The sequence below is a fragment of the Bos mutus genome, chromosome 6 (assembly GCF_027580195.1).
Source record: "Bos mutus isolate GX-2022 chromosome 6, NWIPB_WYAK_1.1, whole genome shotgun sequence".
NCBI classification, from domain to species: Eukaryota; Metazoa; Chordata; class Mammalia; order Artiodactyla; family Bovidae; genus Bos; species Bos mutus.
This window is the reverse complement of record NC_091622.1, coordinates 88617062-88633219: the sequence shown is the minus strand read 5'-3', so window position 1 is coordinate 88633219 and position 16158 is coordinate 88617062. Positions and strand designations below refer to the sequence as shown.

At 40.3% G+C, this 16158-nt stretch overlaps 2 protein-coding genes across 3 annotated transcripts; both read right to left on the bottom strand.

Annotated features, from left to right (window-relative positions):
• Window positions 1–610: 610 nt before the first annotated feature.
• Window positions 611–4900, bottom strand: LOC138988315 (C-X-C motif chemokine 15-like). The gene is made up of 4 exons (XM_070372972.1): window positions 4816–4900; window positions 3599–3728; window positions 2300–2381; window positions 611–963 (listed from the first exon to the last, which is right to left on the bottom strand). Exons 1-3 carry the CDS (start codon window positions 4874–4876, stop codon window positions 2300–2302), a joined length of 273 nt encoding a protein of 90 aa, XP_070229073.1. The 5' UTR covers window positions 4877–4900; the 3' UTR covers window positions 611–963.
• A 6363-nt stretch (window positions 4901–11263) lies between these two features.
• On the bottom strand, window positions 11264–13436 carry LOC102269246 (growth-regulated protein homolog gamma). 2 transcript variants are annotated; one of them, XM_005891250.3, is made up of 4 exons: window positions 13169–13424; window positions 12962–13085; window positions 12767–12850; window positions 11264–12011 (listed from the first exon to the last, which is right to left on the bottom strand). In XM_005891250.3, exons 1-4 carry the CDS (start codon window positions 13254–13256, stop codon window positions 11996–11998), a joined length of 312 nt encoding a protein of 103 aa, XP_005891312.1. In that variant the 5' UTR covers window positions 13257–13424; the 3' UTR covers window positions 11264–11995. The 2 variants fall into 2 exon arrangements, with proteins under 2 accessions (XP_005891312.1, XP_070229072.1); XM_070372971.1 differs by lacking the exon at window positions 11264–12011 and adding an exon at window positions 12023–12344 and having other exon boundaries at window positions 13169–13436.
• Between the last annotated feature and the right edge of the window lie 2722 nt (window positions 13437–16158).

The window sequence follows — 16158 nt, the reverse complement described above, 5'->3', positions numbered from 1 at the left end:
AAACCTGTGTTTCCTGCATTGCAGGCAGATTCTTCTACCACTGAGCCACCAGGGAAGCCTGGACTGTGAGTGGATATACTCAAACTGTGCCGACTAGATTCCTTTCTCTTGAAATTTTGAATTTTATATTCCAAACTACTGTTAGTCTTGCCCTCATGGTCCTGAGATAGTTCTTTTAACAGGCTCAGTCTCAGAGCTAGTTGTTAGTATACGGCTTAATAATATGATTATTATTTTTGCCAAGATCTGCAGCCGTAAACAGTTTGGAGACCTGGTGTATAATTGTGCCTAAAACAGTGTGAATAGGTACCGTGAAACTAGCTTTATTCAATACTAATTGGAAGTGATTTTACAATTTTAATAAGGATAACACTGTGATTCTTCATGCTTACTTTCAAAGCAACTGTAATTCTATTATCTCAACTATTTTTCAAGTGATAGAGATACTTTGCTTTGTTTTTGCCAGGTTTTCACATTTACAAGAGTATACAGAAGTTCAGACAATTGCTCAGAACGTGGCACCCTGGCCCCTGGACTTTTGGCCTAGAGCATTTTCAAGATGTGTAAAACGCCTCTTTAAAAAGCAAGTTCCTCCTGAGGAAGTGTTTCGTTGTTTTTTTTTTCTGTCTGTGGCAGAGGACACCATGGAGAAGGTAGGCTCTGTTAAGAGGTGTAGAGCCCAACGGGGAAATCTCTCACCTGCTGTATGAGTTCAGGATTATGCTTCCTACATAATGGAAATTGTATTACCTCTCCTCCCATTACTCCTCCCACAAGTAGCCAATCACTGGCCTGAAATTAATCAGAATGAGTAGAAAAAGCAGTTCAACCTGGTCCTAAATTAGTATAAGTCCGTGCTATTTTCAAAGAAAACTCTGGACAGTGTCCAAATTTGTGATGATACAAAGGGCTCTTGAGATCCATAGAATGTGATGCTTCTTCTGCGGTCATCAGTTAAGGGCTCTACAATACAAGGAGAGTGACATGCAATTAGACACATACACAGGATTATTCATTTGTAGTCTCTTGTGAGGGGGGAAAAAAAACCTCTAAAGATAAAAGTGTATAGTAAGTTAAAAATTATTAATGGTCATAATGAAACACTTTATATGTATTATCTACTTCTCTAATTATAAAGCAAGAGCAAACAAAAGCATGTCAATCTTCAATGTTAAGTGAATTATCCAAAATGACATCACTTATAGCTAGATGGTTTGGGAACATTATATCATACCTGTAGGATTAAAAAAAAACTCAAGTACTTCCTACCACATTACACCTCTCAACTGCCAAGGTGACCCTCAGGTGGATCACAACCTTCAAATTTCTCTATTTTATTTTCATTTTTTAATTAAAAATCCACAAAATTTAGTTTTTCCATTGTAAGTGGTTACCATTATAAGTTTTTCCGTGATAAGTGGTCTTATCTACTGCTATGACTTAGACAAACCAAATCAAAACAAAACAAAACCAAAACACTCCCAAAAGCTAGTTTGAGTTTTTCTTTTTTTCACAAGTTAATCCAAATACACTCCCGTTATCACCTCCCTCTATCTTCTCCATCCACCAGTTTATAAACTCTATTTGGAGTTTAGCTTTAGAAAGGCTGTGCCTCAAGTAATTTTTTTTCAAAGAGGGAGAAATTTTTTTCTTAAAATTTCTCATCAAATAGTTCTGTTGCTTCTGATTGATTTCTGTAACAGAGCTTCTAGCAATTTTAATCACTTTTATATTCAGTGGAGATATTTATAAATAGGTCAACTTGGATATCATGTTAAATCTGTTTGAACCCATGGTTCTCAAACTTGAGTGGTTTAGTCGCTAAGTGATGTCCACCTCTTTGTGACCTTATGGATTGTAGCCTGCCAGGCTCCTCTGTCCATGTGATTTTCCAGGCAAGAATACTGGAATGGGTTGCCATTTCCAGGGGATCTTCCAGATCAGGGATTGAAACTGGGTCTCTTGTATTGCAGTCAGATTTTTTACCAACTGAGCTACCAGGGAAGCCCATTATCACCTGGGAAGCTCAAAATCACCTGGAGGGCTTGTTAGACACAGCCTCTTGGGCTCATTCCCCAGAACTTCTGAAATGAGACTGAGAACTGGGATTTCCATAAAATTGCCAGATGATAATTCTGCTGGCCTTGGAACCATATTTTTGGGTTTTCTGATATAAACTTATTTTAGTCTTATTGTAATTTTATTCTGATATGTAGCAGAATCTGCATGCATTTCTAAATATATTTTTAATTAAAAGAAATTAGAATATTAATGTGAGAGTCATTGAAATTAATTATACCTATACAATCTTTTTGATAATATTCATCACCCATTCAGCCTCAGGATCCAAACAAATTAATTGTCCATCTTTCAATGTGACTCTGAAAAGAAAAGAGTATATAACTGTATATAATTTAATAACACTTGAAATTTATTCATTACAATTTCTGTAACATGAAATTCATATGCTTAAAATGAACACACAAATATTTTAAACTAATCATATTATTAGAATGTGACTTTTAATCATATCAGTGTACATAACAATTAAAAAAAATCAACTAGAAGATAAATTTCCTAGAGTCTTTAGAGATATCAGCTGATAATCACTGAACATTTACTTGACTTAAAATGCACAGGATATAGTGTCAGACTCTGGAAAATGTGCATATAGAGGGTATCTTCCAGGCTGCCAGTTATCAACCATTTACTATGTACTCTTTATCACTACACCTCTGCAAATTTGGTTAGATTTTAAGACTTCATTAAAGCCTCATTTATTATCGGAAGAGAGGAGGATACCATAAACTAGTTATTTAAATCTATTCTGTAGTTTTCAACTGCACTTAACAGAACAGCAAAGCTCCATCCCTTTGAGGTTCATTACATGAGGACCATTAAACCAGTCAGTCCTAAAGCAAATCAACCCCGAATATTCATTGGAGGGACTGATGCTAAAGCTGAGGCTTCAGTACTTTGGCCACCTGATGCAAAGAGCTGAGTCATTGGAAAAGATGCACCATATGCAAGAATCAATTCCAGGTGGATTAAAGTTTTAAATACAAAGGAATAGACTGTAAAAAAATTTAGCAGACAATACAGAAGAATATTTTTATGAACTCTGTGAAGGAAAGTTTTTTTGAACTAAAACACTAGAAGTGCTAAGCAGAAAAGAGAACGTTACTAATCTAAAGCATATTAAAAATATATTTATACTAATTGAAAGGACACCACAGAAAGATTAAAAACATGAACCACAAATTGGAAAATGAGCTTTTCTATCCATAAATTTGATGAGGGTTTAATATCCAGAATGTGTAAAGAACACCTGTGAGGCAATAAAGAAAAGGTTATTAATAAAGTTATTAAGAGAGTAGATCTGGAGAGTTCTCATCACAAAGAAAAATCTATTTTTAATTTATCTATGAGATGATGGAGGCTAACTAAACTTATTGTAGTAATCATTTCACAATATATATAATTCAAAACATTATGCAGTACACCTTAAACTTATAGTGATGTATGCTAATTATGTTTCAATAAAACTTGGGGAACAGTCACAAAAAAAGACTTCTCCCTCTACATCTTCGGCACTTACATGATTTCTTTTCTGTTGCAGTGAGCACCTTCAGGGATTATCTGGACTTTTGCAATGAATTTGGGAGAAATAAAGTCAGATTGTGTCTGAATACACTGGCATCGCAGCTCTTGGCTCTCAGAGGGATCAGCTGTGTGAGAAAATAGTGAAACACTAAGAACAAAGACAGCCGTGATGCTTAATTCTTTACTTATGAAATCTGAGATCAATGCAGCAAGATACTCAACTCACCAAATACCATCAGAAATTTTTAGGGAGACAATCACATAAATATAATCATTTGCTATTGTTATGATCAATGAAACTATTGAACATCTACTATATTTGAGAAATGGGTAAATGTACTAGACCAATAATTTATTGCTTGAAGGCATATATGGTCAATAAGAAATGTTTAATGGTAAAAATCAACTTCATTGCCTTCTATAAAATACTTTAAATAACAAAATTTTATGTGAATTCTATCAGTTGAAGGTGGCAATTTCCACCATTAAAATAAACGTCCTAAACCTTTTTGCAGTGTGCTGCTGCTTCTTGTTGTTCAATCTTTAAGTCTTTGTAACTCCATGGACTGTAGCCCGCCAGCCTCCTCTGTCCGTGAGGTTTTCCAGGCAAGAATATTGGAGTGGGTAGCCATTCCCTTCTTCAGGGGATCTTCCTGACCCAGGGACTGAACCTGTGTCTCCTACATTGGCAAGTGGTTTCTTTACCACTGAGCCACCGGGAAAGTCCACGCTGCTGCCATCATCTTTAATAAGAAAAGCACAGACCCTTACAGTGTACCCGTTTGCCAGTGCAGGAGACATGAGAGACATGCGTTTGATCCCTGGGTCGGGAAAGTCCCCTGGAGAAGGAAACAGCAACCCACTCCCCCATTCTTGCCTGGAGAATCCCATGGATAGAGGAGGCTGGTGGGCTACAGTCCATAGTGTTGCAAAGGGTCAGACACAACTGAAGCGATGACTTAGCATGCACACGTGTGTGTGTGGGTATTCATAACATTCTCAATATTAATTAATTAATTCAACAGATTTTAAAATTTTAACTCAACAGGAACATCTTTGACATTCCACAATCTCAGTGTATGTGCTGCTTAGGTTTTAATTTTTTCTACATTTTGCCCTAACACCAGATTCAATCTCATTTGATCTGGAAACATTTGGGCTTCGATTTTTTCCAAAGCCAAGAAGGAAAAGATGTAAGCCACAGCTCCTTACCAAAGATGCCCAGGACAAGGACGGCCAACAGGAGGAACATTTGTGAGCTCTCAGTAGCCATGTCTATGCTGATCTTGATCCTTGTCTGAATGGTAGAGTCAATACTGCAGCCTCTTTTATATGCTCTCTGTAACCATGGAAGTTTTTTGTTGTTCTTGCACTCTCTTTCCACGAAGAATAGAAGGAACAGTTTATTCAAGTGGCATATTTGTCACTTACAAGTCAATGAGGAAGCTGGGTTTATTTTTCAAGCTTTGTTTTAACTGAGCGATTTCAGGCATGAGGAGATGAATGTATTGAATAGAAAAATGAACCCATTATTCCCTGGGAGGGAAACTGCATGATCGTGAAGGGTTCAGTGCCAGTTACAATTAGCAACTTACAAAATGGAATAATAAAAGATGTCTGTACATCTTTTCAAAGGTCATGTTTGTACAATGTAGGAAATGAAGATGCTTTTCCTCCTCAAGTATTTACTTTTGGCTTTTGTGCCTATTCGCGTAAATCCATTCAAGGTTATAATAGACTCTTCCAAGCTCTAACTATACTCATAATGTGTGCATGCATGTGTGCTAAGTCGCCTCAGTCTTTTCCAACTCTGATCCCATGGACTATAGCCCACCAGGCTCCTCTGTCCATTGTATTCTTCAGGCAAGAATCCTGGAGTGGGTTGCCATATCCTTTTCCAGGGGATCTTTTCGACCTAGGGGTAGATCCTGTGTCTCTTACGTCTCCTGCGCTGGCAGGTGGATTCTTCACCACTAGGGCCAGTGGAGAAGCCCCATACTTAAAGTATGGGTAACCTCTAAAGATACTGAGGGCTCCCCTTGTGGCTCAAGTGGTAAAGAATCTGCCTGAAGTGTGGGAGACCTGGGTTCGATCCCTGTGTTGGTAAGACCCCCTGGAGAAGGGAACAGCTACTCACTCCAGTACTCTAACCTGGAAAAATCCATGGAGAGAGGAGCCTGGCAGGCTACAGTCCATGGGGTCGTAAAGAGTCAGCCATGATGGAGTGACTTGCACTTTCACAAAGATACTGAATAAAGTTCAGATTACAGCAACCCTTGTCCTGTCAAGAACAGCAAATTATGGTTTACTTGCGGTTTAAAGGCAGCAGTTTCAAAAGGCTTGAAGCTGAATTAACTCAGTGGATTATGAACTTCATTTTTTTTTCTTAAGCAGTTTTATAAATGACCTTCATTATCCTATACAGCTCATTTATTTGTATATAATAAATAAATAAATAAATGAGCTGTATAGGATAATGAAGGTCATTTATAAAACTGCTTAAGAAAAAAAGTGGAAAAAACCAAAGCATTTGTTTCAGTTTCCTGGGGCTGCCATAAAAAAAAGTCCCACATACTATGTTGCTTAGACAACATAAATCTTTATCTCACTGTTTTGGAGCCTAGAAATCGAAAATCATGGTGTTGATAAGGTTGGTTCTTTCCTAGATCTGGGAGGGAAAAAGCTGTTTCAAGTGTCTTTCCTTCATCTTTTTCTTCACATGCTGTTCTTCTTGTGTGCACGTCCACTCTAAGTTTTCCCTTTTTGTGAGGACACCAGTCACATTGGATAACCCACCCCAATGACCTGACTTTAGTTTGATTATTTCTGTAAAAATCTTATCTCCAAGTGAGGTATTGGGGGTTGGAGTCTTAATCTATGAATTTGGAAGGTGGGAGTAGGGGATGCCATTCAACCTGTAACAACACTGAAGTGAAGAATCGGTGATTACTGAGGGCTAATGTAGCCTGAAGACGAACATAGTCTAAAAAGAATGTTTGTTTTTCTGGCTAATTCTCATTGAACAACCTGAAGGACTTTTGTTGGACACTAAGTATTTAAAGAGTAAAAATTGAGTTTTTTATCTTGAGAAGTTCATGGACTATAGGGGGAGGCAGACATGTAAACAGATTAAAGATGGTGATCTGTGTTATAATATATAGGTACCCTGGAGGCAGTGGAGGGAGGACCTCCCCCTCAGAGCCAGGAAAGACTTTGCAGTAGAGGCAACACTGGAGTTATTACAGATGAAAGGAAGCTCATATTAACATATATTTGTGAAGGGTTGCTCTGGTCTGAATGCTTGTGTCTCCCCCACAATTCACATGTTGGAATCCTAACCCCTAATGTGATGGTGTTAGGGGGTGGAAGTCTTTGGGAGGTGATTAGGTTATAAGTGTGGGGCCCTCATGAATGAGATTAGTACCCTCATAAAAGTGACCCCAGAGGGTTTTCTCATCCCTTATGTCACGTGGGGATACAATCCAGAAGAGGTCCTTCACCCAGCTCTGCTGGCTTTGACTTCCAACCTCAAGAACTCTGTGAAATAACTATCTTTTGTTTATAAACCACCCAGTCTGTGGTATTTTGTTACAGCTGCCCAAATGGACTCAGACAACAGTCTTGGCATGTTGAGAAAGTGGAGAAAAAATGTTATTTCAATATTAAAATAAGTTACAATAACTTGACAACATGATCAGACCTTGGCCTTTTTACAAACCAAAAAGTTAAAACTAAGTTAGAAACACTATTCAGACACAACTTTAATTTCTTTGAGTCTCATTTTTCGTCACTAAAATCACAAAATACTATGTTATAAGGTGTTTAGATATTATGATGATAATAGGAAAGGATACAAAGATATGACAACCAAGTGTTCAAAGACTCAAAGTAACTTAGTTTTTCAAGGCTTAAAAAATAGGCTCAGAAAAAAAAAAAAAAAGGCTCAGAACATCATGATACTTATTAAGGAGTTGGCTAAAGAATATAGAGCTCTAGAAATTGGCCTTGAACTTCCATTGGTTCTCTTTAATCAATACTAAGTCACAAATGTATAGGGTGAAACTCCATAAGCTCAGGGAAAGGACATCCATAGATGTTCAGGCTGAGCAGTTCTCAGACCTCTTTTGGAGTGGGGAGACACTTGAGGTCTGACTTGTTAGAGAGCTTGTGAGCACTCAGGGCATTCCGTAGAGACACAAAAGAGATATGACTCAGCAGTACAATTAAATGAACTCCAAAGCAAAGAACTCTCTCTAGACCACCCTAACTATGCTGAAAAACAAGCCTCAAAAAGATTAAGCTGATGCTCCAGTAACTTAGCTGCCCATCAGAACAGAGGCTAAGGCTCCAAAAGAAGAAAACAAAATCTTGATATTCCATAACATAATATACAATTTTTCCTGCATCCAATCAAAAATTACTACACATGCCAGGAAGTAGAAAATCATAACCCATACCAGGAGGAAAATTCAAGCAATAGAAATAGATTCAGAAAGGACAGAATTATAGAATTAATATATAAGGATATTAAAATACCTATCATAAATATGCTAAAAAAGTTTAAAAGAAAATGTGAACATGATGAAGAGAGAAGTAGAAACTATATATATATATATTTAGTGCAACTTCTAGAAATGTCCAACTAGAAAATAGAATACACATCCATTAACTCCTGACCCTCAGTGAGAGTCATCTCATGACAGGCCATCCAACCTGTAAGCTGAGCAGACTCCTCTGCCATTCCCCTCTTCCATACTCCCAAGCAGAGAAAACTCTCAGGAAAGAAGCAGGAGAGAGGCGCTTGAGTTGGGAAGCCACCAGAAAAGTATAGATGTTGCTTATTGTGACTTCAGAACTCATCGGTAAGCAGAGGGGATACAAGCGGGGCATCAACGGTAAAGATAGGACAAGCCCTTCCCCTTGTTATTTGTATGAGAAGTCCCAGAAAGGAGAAATAGCACCATCTGTGATTCTGGATGGCCCTCATTGTGCTATCACAGATCTGCCACCTCTGCCATCTCCCAGTGTTTCTCCAGTTACTTCTGGAAGTCCTGAGAGGACATCTCTTGATACAACTCACAAAGAAAGATTCACAATAACAAAATGGGATACACCATACTTTCTCCTCTCTAGCTCTAGTTCATTTAGTAACATTGCTCAGGAAATCTCAGTCACTGCTGCCATTGCTATTTCCCGCTGATGACCCCTCAACGTTGTGACATAACACGAAATATTCATTTTCTACTTCCTTCATGCTGTGACCACAACCTCACATGCTTTGTGATTCACTTCCTGCTGTGACACTTCCAATGGGAACTGCCCGGGAAATTCGATGTCAAAACTACACTGCATATCCACTTGATACAGCACTGGAAGTTGAGATGATACCTATGGAGTTGGCCTTGAGGGCCAGTGGCAGATTCCTGGAGACACTGATAACGTTTAAATCCCTGTACAACTTCAGAAAGAGTGTTCTGTCATTACCTTTACTGGGCAGAAGGGAAATTAAGGTTAGATCAGGAACTTACCCTAGAGCACACAGTCCACAACCGGTAGAGCTGGAATTTACTCTGAAGTAAATATGATTCTTTCATCAACAAAATGAACAGCAACATCTTTTTGCTTTTAGGGGCTGTGTTCTGTATTGACAAGTGCTAAGTGGCCAATATAGCAAGTCCCACGTTTGAGGGTAAGGACTGGTCTTAAGGGTGAGGGCTTAATTGAACTCTCTCTCAAGTGAGTCACACTTGTAAACATTTTCCCATGTCCTCTGACTTAGGATTAGGGAGCAAATGCTAGCATTTAGGAAGCATCTAAACAACTGGCTTTAATTTATTCTGTAGTTCACAGTTTATTTCTTCTCATCTCATAATCAATACATTGGAATTATGAAGAGATGATCACTTTTTTAGCTTTTGTAAGTGTGAAACTAACCTCACAGAGGTTGTTTCTTGCTACCTGTGTGTGTGTGCTGTGCTTAGTCATGTGGGACTCATTGCGACCCCATGGACTGTAGCCTGCCAGGCCTCCTCTGTCCATGGGCTTCTCCAGGCAAGAATACTGGAGCTGGTTGCCATTTCTTACTCCAGGGGATCTTCAACCCAGGGACTGAACCCACATCTCTTCTGTCTCTTGCATTGGCAGGTGAATTCTTTACCACTGAGCCACTGGGGAAGCTCTAGAGGCATGGAGATAGCTAAATGGAGATAAACTGACATAAAAACCTGTTCTTTTGACTGACTAGAGATCCTACTCTAATATAAGGAAAGGAAAACATGCTGAAGGGTGGTAACTAACACATTCAAATCTTAAAACCATTTTACTGCATTTGATAAACTGATGTAAGGGGTTGGGATAACCTTAAACTCTTTGGTGAGATTCTTTACCATCTGAGCCACCAAGGAAACCCAAACTCAGAGATAGTTACTTATGAAAGTTAGAAAACTGAACCCAAATGTCAACTAGATCTTTTATATATTATCAGCCACTCACTTTTTGTGCTTCTATTGATGACACAAAGTACTTTGAGTCCTGAAGAAAAAAAAATCCTCTTTATTATCATTTCACTGCCAGTTTCACTAAATTGTTAATAGTTGTTTGAAAAATCCTTTAGCCAAAGCAATGAAATGAGGGTTATTGTTAAGACAGCTACAAGAGAAACTTCCTTGGTGGTCCAGTGGCTAAGACTCCACACTCCAAGTGAAGGGGACCAGGGTTCCGTCCCTGGTCAGGGAACTAGAGCCCACATGCCTCAGTGAAGACAGAAGATCCTGCATGCTGAAACTAAGATCCAGGACAGCCAAATAAATAAATAGTTATTTTTTTTTAAAAAATAAAGAACAGATAACATTTTTTTTAAAGATAGCTACAAGAATTAAAAAAAAAAAAAGAAATTTTTAAAGAGGTATACTTGAGTAGCAAGGTACAAGAAGGTCCTTACAAAAAACAGCAATATATTATTATTGCTCTCATAATATTATAGTGACTCTCACACTAAGGGGAAAGGGCCAGTGCACAGTTTGGAAAAGCACATTCTTGGGTTGGTGAGAGCCAAGGAGGGTGACAGCTATCAGCAGATGAAATTAAGTATAACTTATAGTTTGGTTTTTCCAGTAGTCAAGTATGGATGTGAGCTTTGGACTGTGAAGAAAGCTGAGTGCTGAAGAATTGATACTTTTGAACTGTGGTGTTGGAGAAGACTTTTGAGAGTCCCTTGGACTGCAAGGAGATCCAATCAGTCCATTCTGAAGAAGATCAGCCCTGGGATTTCTTTGGAAGGAATGATGCTAAAGCTGAAACTCCAGTACTTTGGCCACCTCATGTGAAGAGTTGACTCATTGGAAAAGACTCTGATGCTGGGAGGGATTGTGGCTGGATGGCATCATGGACTCAATGGCTGTGAGTTTGAGTGAACTCCGGGAGTTGGTAATGGACAGGGAGGCTTGGCGTGCTACAATTCATGGGGTCGCAAAGAGTCAGACAGGACTGAGCGACTGAACTGAACTGAACTGAACTGATAGTTTGATTTATCTGTGTAGCAAATGAATGTCCAAGAGGAGAAAAAGAAGCTAAGAAATGTTGATGTAAATCATCAGATTTATCCAGTAAAGGTAGAATGGTTTTCCTCAGAAAAAAATGAAATAAACAGTGTTTAGTTTGAAATATTTTATTTTCATGTTCTTTGTAAAAACATCAATAAATATTTAGATTTCTCTTTTCTCAGACATAGAAAAGCACTGCATAATTAACATGAAACAAGGCATTGTGCCTTACAAGAAAGACATAAAATGTCCAAAGGGTATTTAGAACATTGTAGCTCTTAAAGTTTCAACATGAGAAATGCTGACAACATACTGTGAAATCATTTCAATAAATAACTAACATTCTTTTAAACATTTACAAACAAATGCATTTACAAAAACATTCACAAAAACACGTATCCCCCCACCCGACAATGAGTTCACTATCTGTTTCGATCCTCCAGCTTCTGCCACAAGGGCTGGCATAATGTGGGCTCCTCAGAAATATTAATTTCATGACTGGCAAACATTTGCAAACCTTCTACTTCAAACTCAGAAAGAATCAGGACTAAATAAACTTTTTTTCTCATAAAATAAATAATACCAATAATGACAGGATGTGCAAGTAGATTTGATCACATCCTTAATCATGTCACATGTAAATATTAACACAGAATCTTTGAAACCCAAGCAACACATAAATAAATAAATAAGTAAATAAGTGGAAGAACCCTCCTAAGAGATGTTCAAACATATTAAGCCTGATCCAGGTGGCCTTAGGAGCTGGTGATTCCTCTTTTCCCTCTTTGATTTCTGTAGGGGCAGGGTCTACTTCTGGAACAGCCATCCAAGAGCTTCTGTTTTCCACCTGGTCAGTTAGAGCTGGCCCTGCAGGAAGAAAAGGTTTTCCTTAGTAGCTGCTCCAGAAGACTGAAACAGCACTCTTCTCCTTTCCCTCTCCCTGGGTTCCAGAGATTTCTGAGTCCAGTCTTCCCAGCCTGGCATCAAGTGGTTACTGCCTGCCACCTGCTATACTGTGTGGCAGATGCCTCTAGGCTCTCTGATACTCTTATGTAGGAATGGAGGTGGGGCCTGCAGTACTCACTGTATTATTGGCTACAAATAGCCAATTCTGTTTGATGCTGAAGCTGACACTCCAATACTTCAGCCACCTGGTGGGAAGAGCTGACTCATTTGAAAAGACTCCGATGCTGGGAAAGACTGAAGCCAGAAGAAGGGGATAACAAAGGATGAGATGGTTGGATGGCATCACGGACTCAATGGACATGAGTTTGGGTAAACTCCGGGAGTTGGTGATGGACAGGGAGGCCTGGAGTGCTGCAGTCCATGGGGTTGCAAAGAGTTGGACACCACTGAACGACTGAACTGAACTGTCCAACAGCAGTGAGAATTTTAGTGAAAGCAGTTTAACCCACGTTCATTTGAATGGGGAGAGTCAAGGGCCATGATGGAAAGCATTGGCAATGTTCTTCTGGCATCAGAGCAGATTAATGACCTTAATGGCAAATTTAATTCTGAAATAGTGGTTTTTCATTCCTTCAGCTAAATCTTAGGTTTCTCTGATATAATTTTCAGCAGGCAGAATGACTCTAGTCACACGATGAATAAAAACCACAACTCACTTGTTTAGCATCTTATCGATGATTTTCTTAACCATGGGAGCGGCGGGGTTGAGACACACTTCCTGACCAGTCTTGAGAGTGGCTCTGCAGAGAGAAGAAGAATCTACGTGAGGTGGGGGTACATTTGGGGGTCGGGGTGGGGGCATCGGCACGGTGGGTGGTGATGACGAGGACAGAAACGGAAGTGACACTTACATGACTTCGGTTTGGTCGCAGTGGGGGCCGGGGGTTGTCACCTTCACGCTCTGGATGTTCTTGAGGTGAATCCCCTGCAAGGTCTGCAGGCACTGGCAGCGCAGTTCGTTGACCACGGGCGCCCCTGCGGGAAGGACAGAGTGGGTTAGGGGCTGTCCTCACAGGCACCCACCCACCCCCGTCCCGCCCTGGGGATCCGGGTCTCACCTGCTGCGCGCCGGCCGGCGGCCACCAGGAGCAGGAGCAGCATTGCTGCGCGGAGGAGCCGGGGGGCGGCGTTCGCGGCTGGGGCCATGGGTGTCTGCTCGGAGGGTCTGTCTGCGGCGGCGGGAAGGCTGGCGGGAGCGCTGGCTGAGCGGGCTCTGTGGCTCCCCGAACCGAGTGAACCCCTTTTATCCTGATCAGAAGGGAGTTGCTAGCCCCGGGGTCAGGGAAATTCCCGGTCCGGAAGGAAGGGGGCCCCGCCCGCCTCACGCGTAGTCAGCGCACTGAGGTGTCATCCCTGTACCCAAATCCCCACGCGACGGTGAGTCTCCCTCCACCACGCTGGGGCTCCAGCCCAGATGGGGGCTGTGGGTCTCAGGCCACCCTGGTCGCGGGGCAGGGAGAGGGGAAAGCTCTGGGGACACTGGGGAGAGACCCCCACAGGGTTGGGGAGGTGGTCTTAGAGAGAGACTTCGTTTTCTTTACTTATCAGACTGGGGGAATTAAAGAGAAGTAAGCATGTAGATTTTGTTTAGTTATCTATCCTCTGCTTCTATATATTTCTGCCTCTCTATATTCAATTTTGCTTATTTCATACATGAGAACTGGGATCAGTGTCAAAAGCTGAATTCTGGGTTAATTTCAGTGAAAGTTGAGGGCTGTAAAACGATCTAGTGTTTTGTGTTCTGTTCAACTCAATATTCTCTTAGCAACACTGGAACTTCCAAAATTTGAGGCAGATCTCCTTTTCCACCTAAGAAGGGTTCAGAGTTGGTCTGAGAATATGGGATTGGTGGTCACTCTGAAGCTGTGGGCGAGCTGGTCGGGGTCTCCTCTTCTGGTCTGTCTTTGGACAAAATAGCGCATGGACACAAAAGAACGCTTTCTGCAGCATAGCACCCTTACACGGATGTGCGCTGATGAAATAAAGAGGAAAACACACATAAAATCCTGTTCCATTCACTGAAGGGGGAACATCAGTGTTGGTCCTCCTTTTTCTTGAAATATTGATGTCTCTCTTTTCTGACCAGAAATTTCAGTTTTTTCACCTGATGCCTTTACTATTTTTTCATCAGAAGTTTTAGAGCTCTTGCATTGACTCAACATGAAGTCTAGAGGTTGAAGTGTAGTTATCCAGGTTGGCTGAAGATGCTTTCAAACTATAGTGTTGGAGAAGACTCTTGAGAGTCCCTTGGACAGCAAGGAGATCAAACCAGTCAATTCTAAGGAAAATCAATCCTGAATATTAACTGGAAGGACTGATGCTGAAGCTCCAGTACTTTGGTCACCCTATGTAAAAAGCCGACTCATTGGAAAAGACTGATGCTGGGAAAGATTGAGGGCAGGAGGAGAAGGGGCACTAGAGGATGAGATGGTTTGTTGGCATCATAGATTCAATGGATATGAGTTTGAGCAAACTCTGGGAGATGGTGAAGAACAGGGAAGCCTGGCAGGCTGCAGTCCATGGGATTGCAAAGAGTTAGACACAACTTAGCAACTGAACAAAATTTCCAGATTAGATTCAGACCTCCTGGAGACATGGAATACTATAGGAGTGGGAAAAGAAGAAAAAAGTGGCCTCTGGCCTAGGGACAGGCATCTAGGAACAGGGCTCTGGGCAGCCCAACTCAGTGGGTGATAACTCACATCCCACAGCCAGCCAGCCTACAGCGATAGCACTTTCATCGCTATCTATTACCTACACACAAGGCTGTATATTGTGCTTATTTAATTTATATGCTTATTTAACTTACATGCAGAGTACATCATGTGAAATGCCGGGCTGGATGAAGCACAAGTTGGAATCAAGATTGCCAGGAGAAATTTCAAGAACCTCCGATATGCAGATGACACCACCCTTATAGCAGAAAGCAAAGAACTAAAGAGCCTCTTGATGAAAGTGAAAGAGGAGAGGGAAAAAGTTGGCTTAAAACTCAACATTCAAAAAACTAAGATCATGGCATCCAGTCCTGTCACTTCATGACAAATAGATAGGGGAACAATGGAAACAGTGACAGACTTTATTTTGCAGGGCTCCAAAATCACTGCAGATGGTGACTGCAGCCATGAAATTAAAAGACACTTACTCCTTGGAAGAAAAGCTACGACCAACCTAGACAGCATATTAAAAAGCAGAGACTTTACTTTGTCAACAAAGGTTTGTATAGTCAAAGCTACGTTTTTTCCAGTAGTCGTGTATGAATGTGAGAGTTGGACTGTAAAGAAAGCTGAGCACCGAAGAACTGATGCTTTTGAACTGTGGTGTTGGAGCAAACTCTGGGAGACGGTGATGGACAGGGAAGCCTGGTGTGCTACAGTCCATGGGGTCACAAAGAATCAGACACGATTGAGCGACCAAACTGAACTGAACTAAACCTACACAGTGTTAAACGTTTCCTTGCTCACCTGGCAGTGGTTATGAGAAGTGAGTTAACATGTGTGAAAGTTGACTGGGAATAAATGCCTTATAAATATTTGTAAACATTTAAACAGATAAAATAGAAATAGCTTTTTTCAATATAACCTAAACACAAACTCTGTTTTAAATCTTATGATAAAGGAAAAAAAGGTAATAGAAATGTTCACCTCTCAATTTTTCTTTTTATATTTAAAAAATTTCTGTATTAGTTTTTTTGAAAAGAATGCACAGTTACACTCTACTAGGAGATGCACGTACATGGGATTTGGGTGGTTTTGCTTGTTTGCTTTTTGTTGCTACTTTTCAGATCTATCATTGCTTTATTCTGTAGCCTTGTTTTCAATCACTTCATCTGTTAGAAAGGAGTTTGAATTCAATACTCTTCACCTTATTTATTGGAAAAGTCTTATTAAAATAAACAACTGTCTTTAAAAATATTCTAGTGTTTTTCAGTATGATCCTGAAAGAAAAACCTGGGACATTAAAGGAGTATTAACATTTGTATTGAAAGTGAAAGTTGTTCAGTCTGTCCAGCTCTTTAGGACTGCAAGGACTGTAGCCTTCCAGGCTCCTC

What these genes read in the sequence shown, in the direction of transcription:
- LOC138988315 (XM_070372972.1), bottom strand. Translation starts at nt 4,876, where the DNA reads ATGGCTACTGAGAGCTCACAAATGTTCCTCCTGTTGGCCGTCCTTGTC. An exon ending in CCTTGTCCTGGGCATCTTTG is followed by an intron (nt 3,729 to 4,815) that starts GTAAGGAGCTGT and finishes TTTCTCACACAG; the next exon opens with CTGATCCCTCTGAGAGCCAA. An exon ending in TGCAACAGAAAAGAAATCAT is followed by an intron (nt 2,382 to 3,598) that starts GTAAGTGCCGAA and finishes TTTTCTTTTCAG; the next exon opens with AGTCACATTGAAAGATGGAC.
- LOC102269246 (XM_070372971.1), bottom strand. Translation starts at nt 13,256, where the DNA reads ATGGCCCCAGCCGCGAACGCCGCCCCCCGGCTCCTCCGCGCAGCAATG. An exon ending in TGCGACCAAACCGAAGTCAT is followed by an intron (nt 12,851 to 12,961) that starts GTAAGTGTCACT and finishes TTCTCTCTGCAG; the next exon opens with AGCCACTCTCAAGACTGGTC. An exon ending in ATCGATAAGATGCTAAACAA is followed by an intron (nt 12,345 to 12,766) that starts GTGAGTTGTGGT and finishes TTCTGGCTTCAG; the next exon opens with TCTTTCCCAGCATCGGAGTC.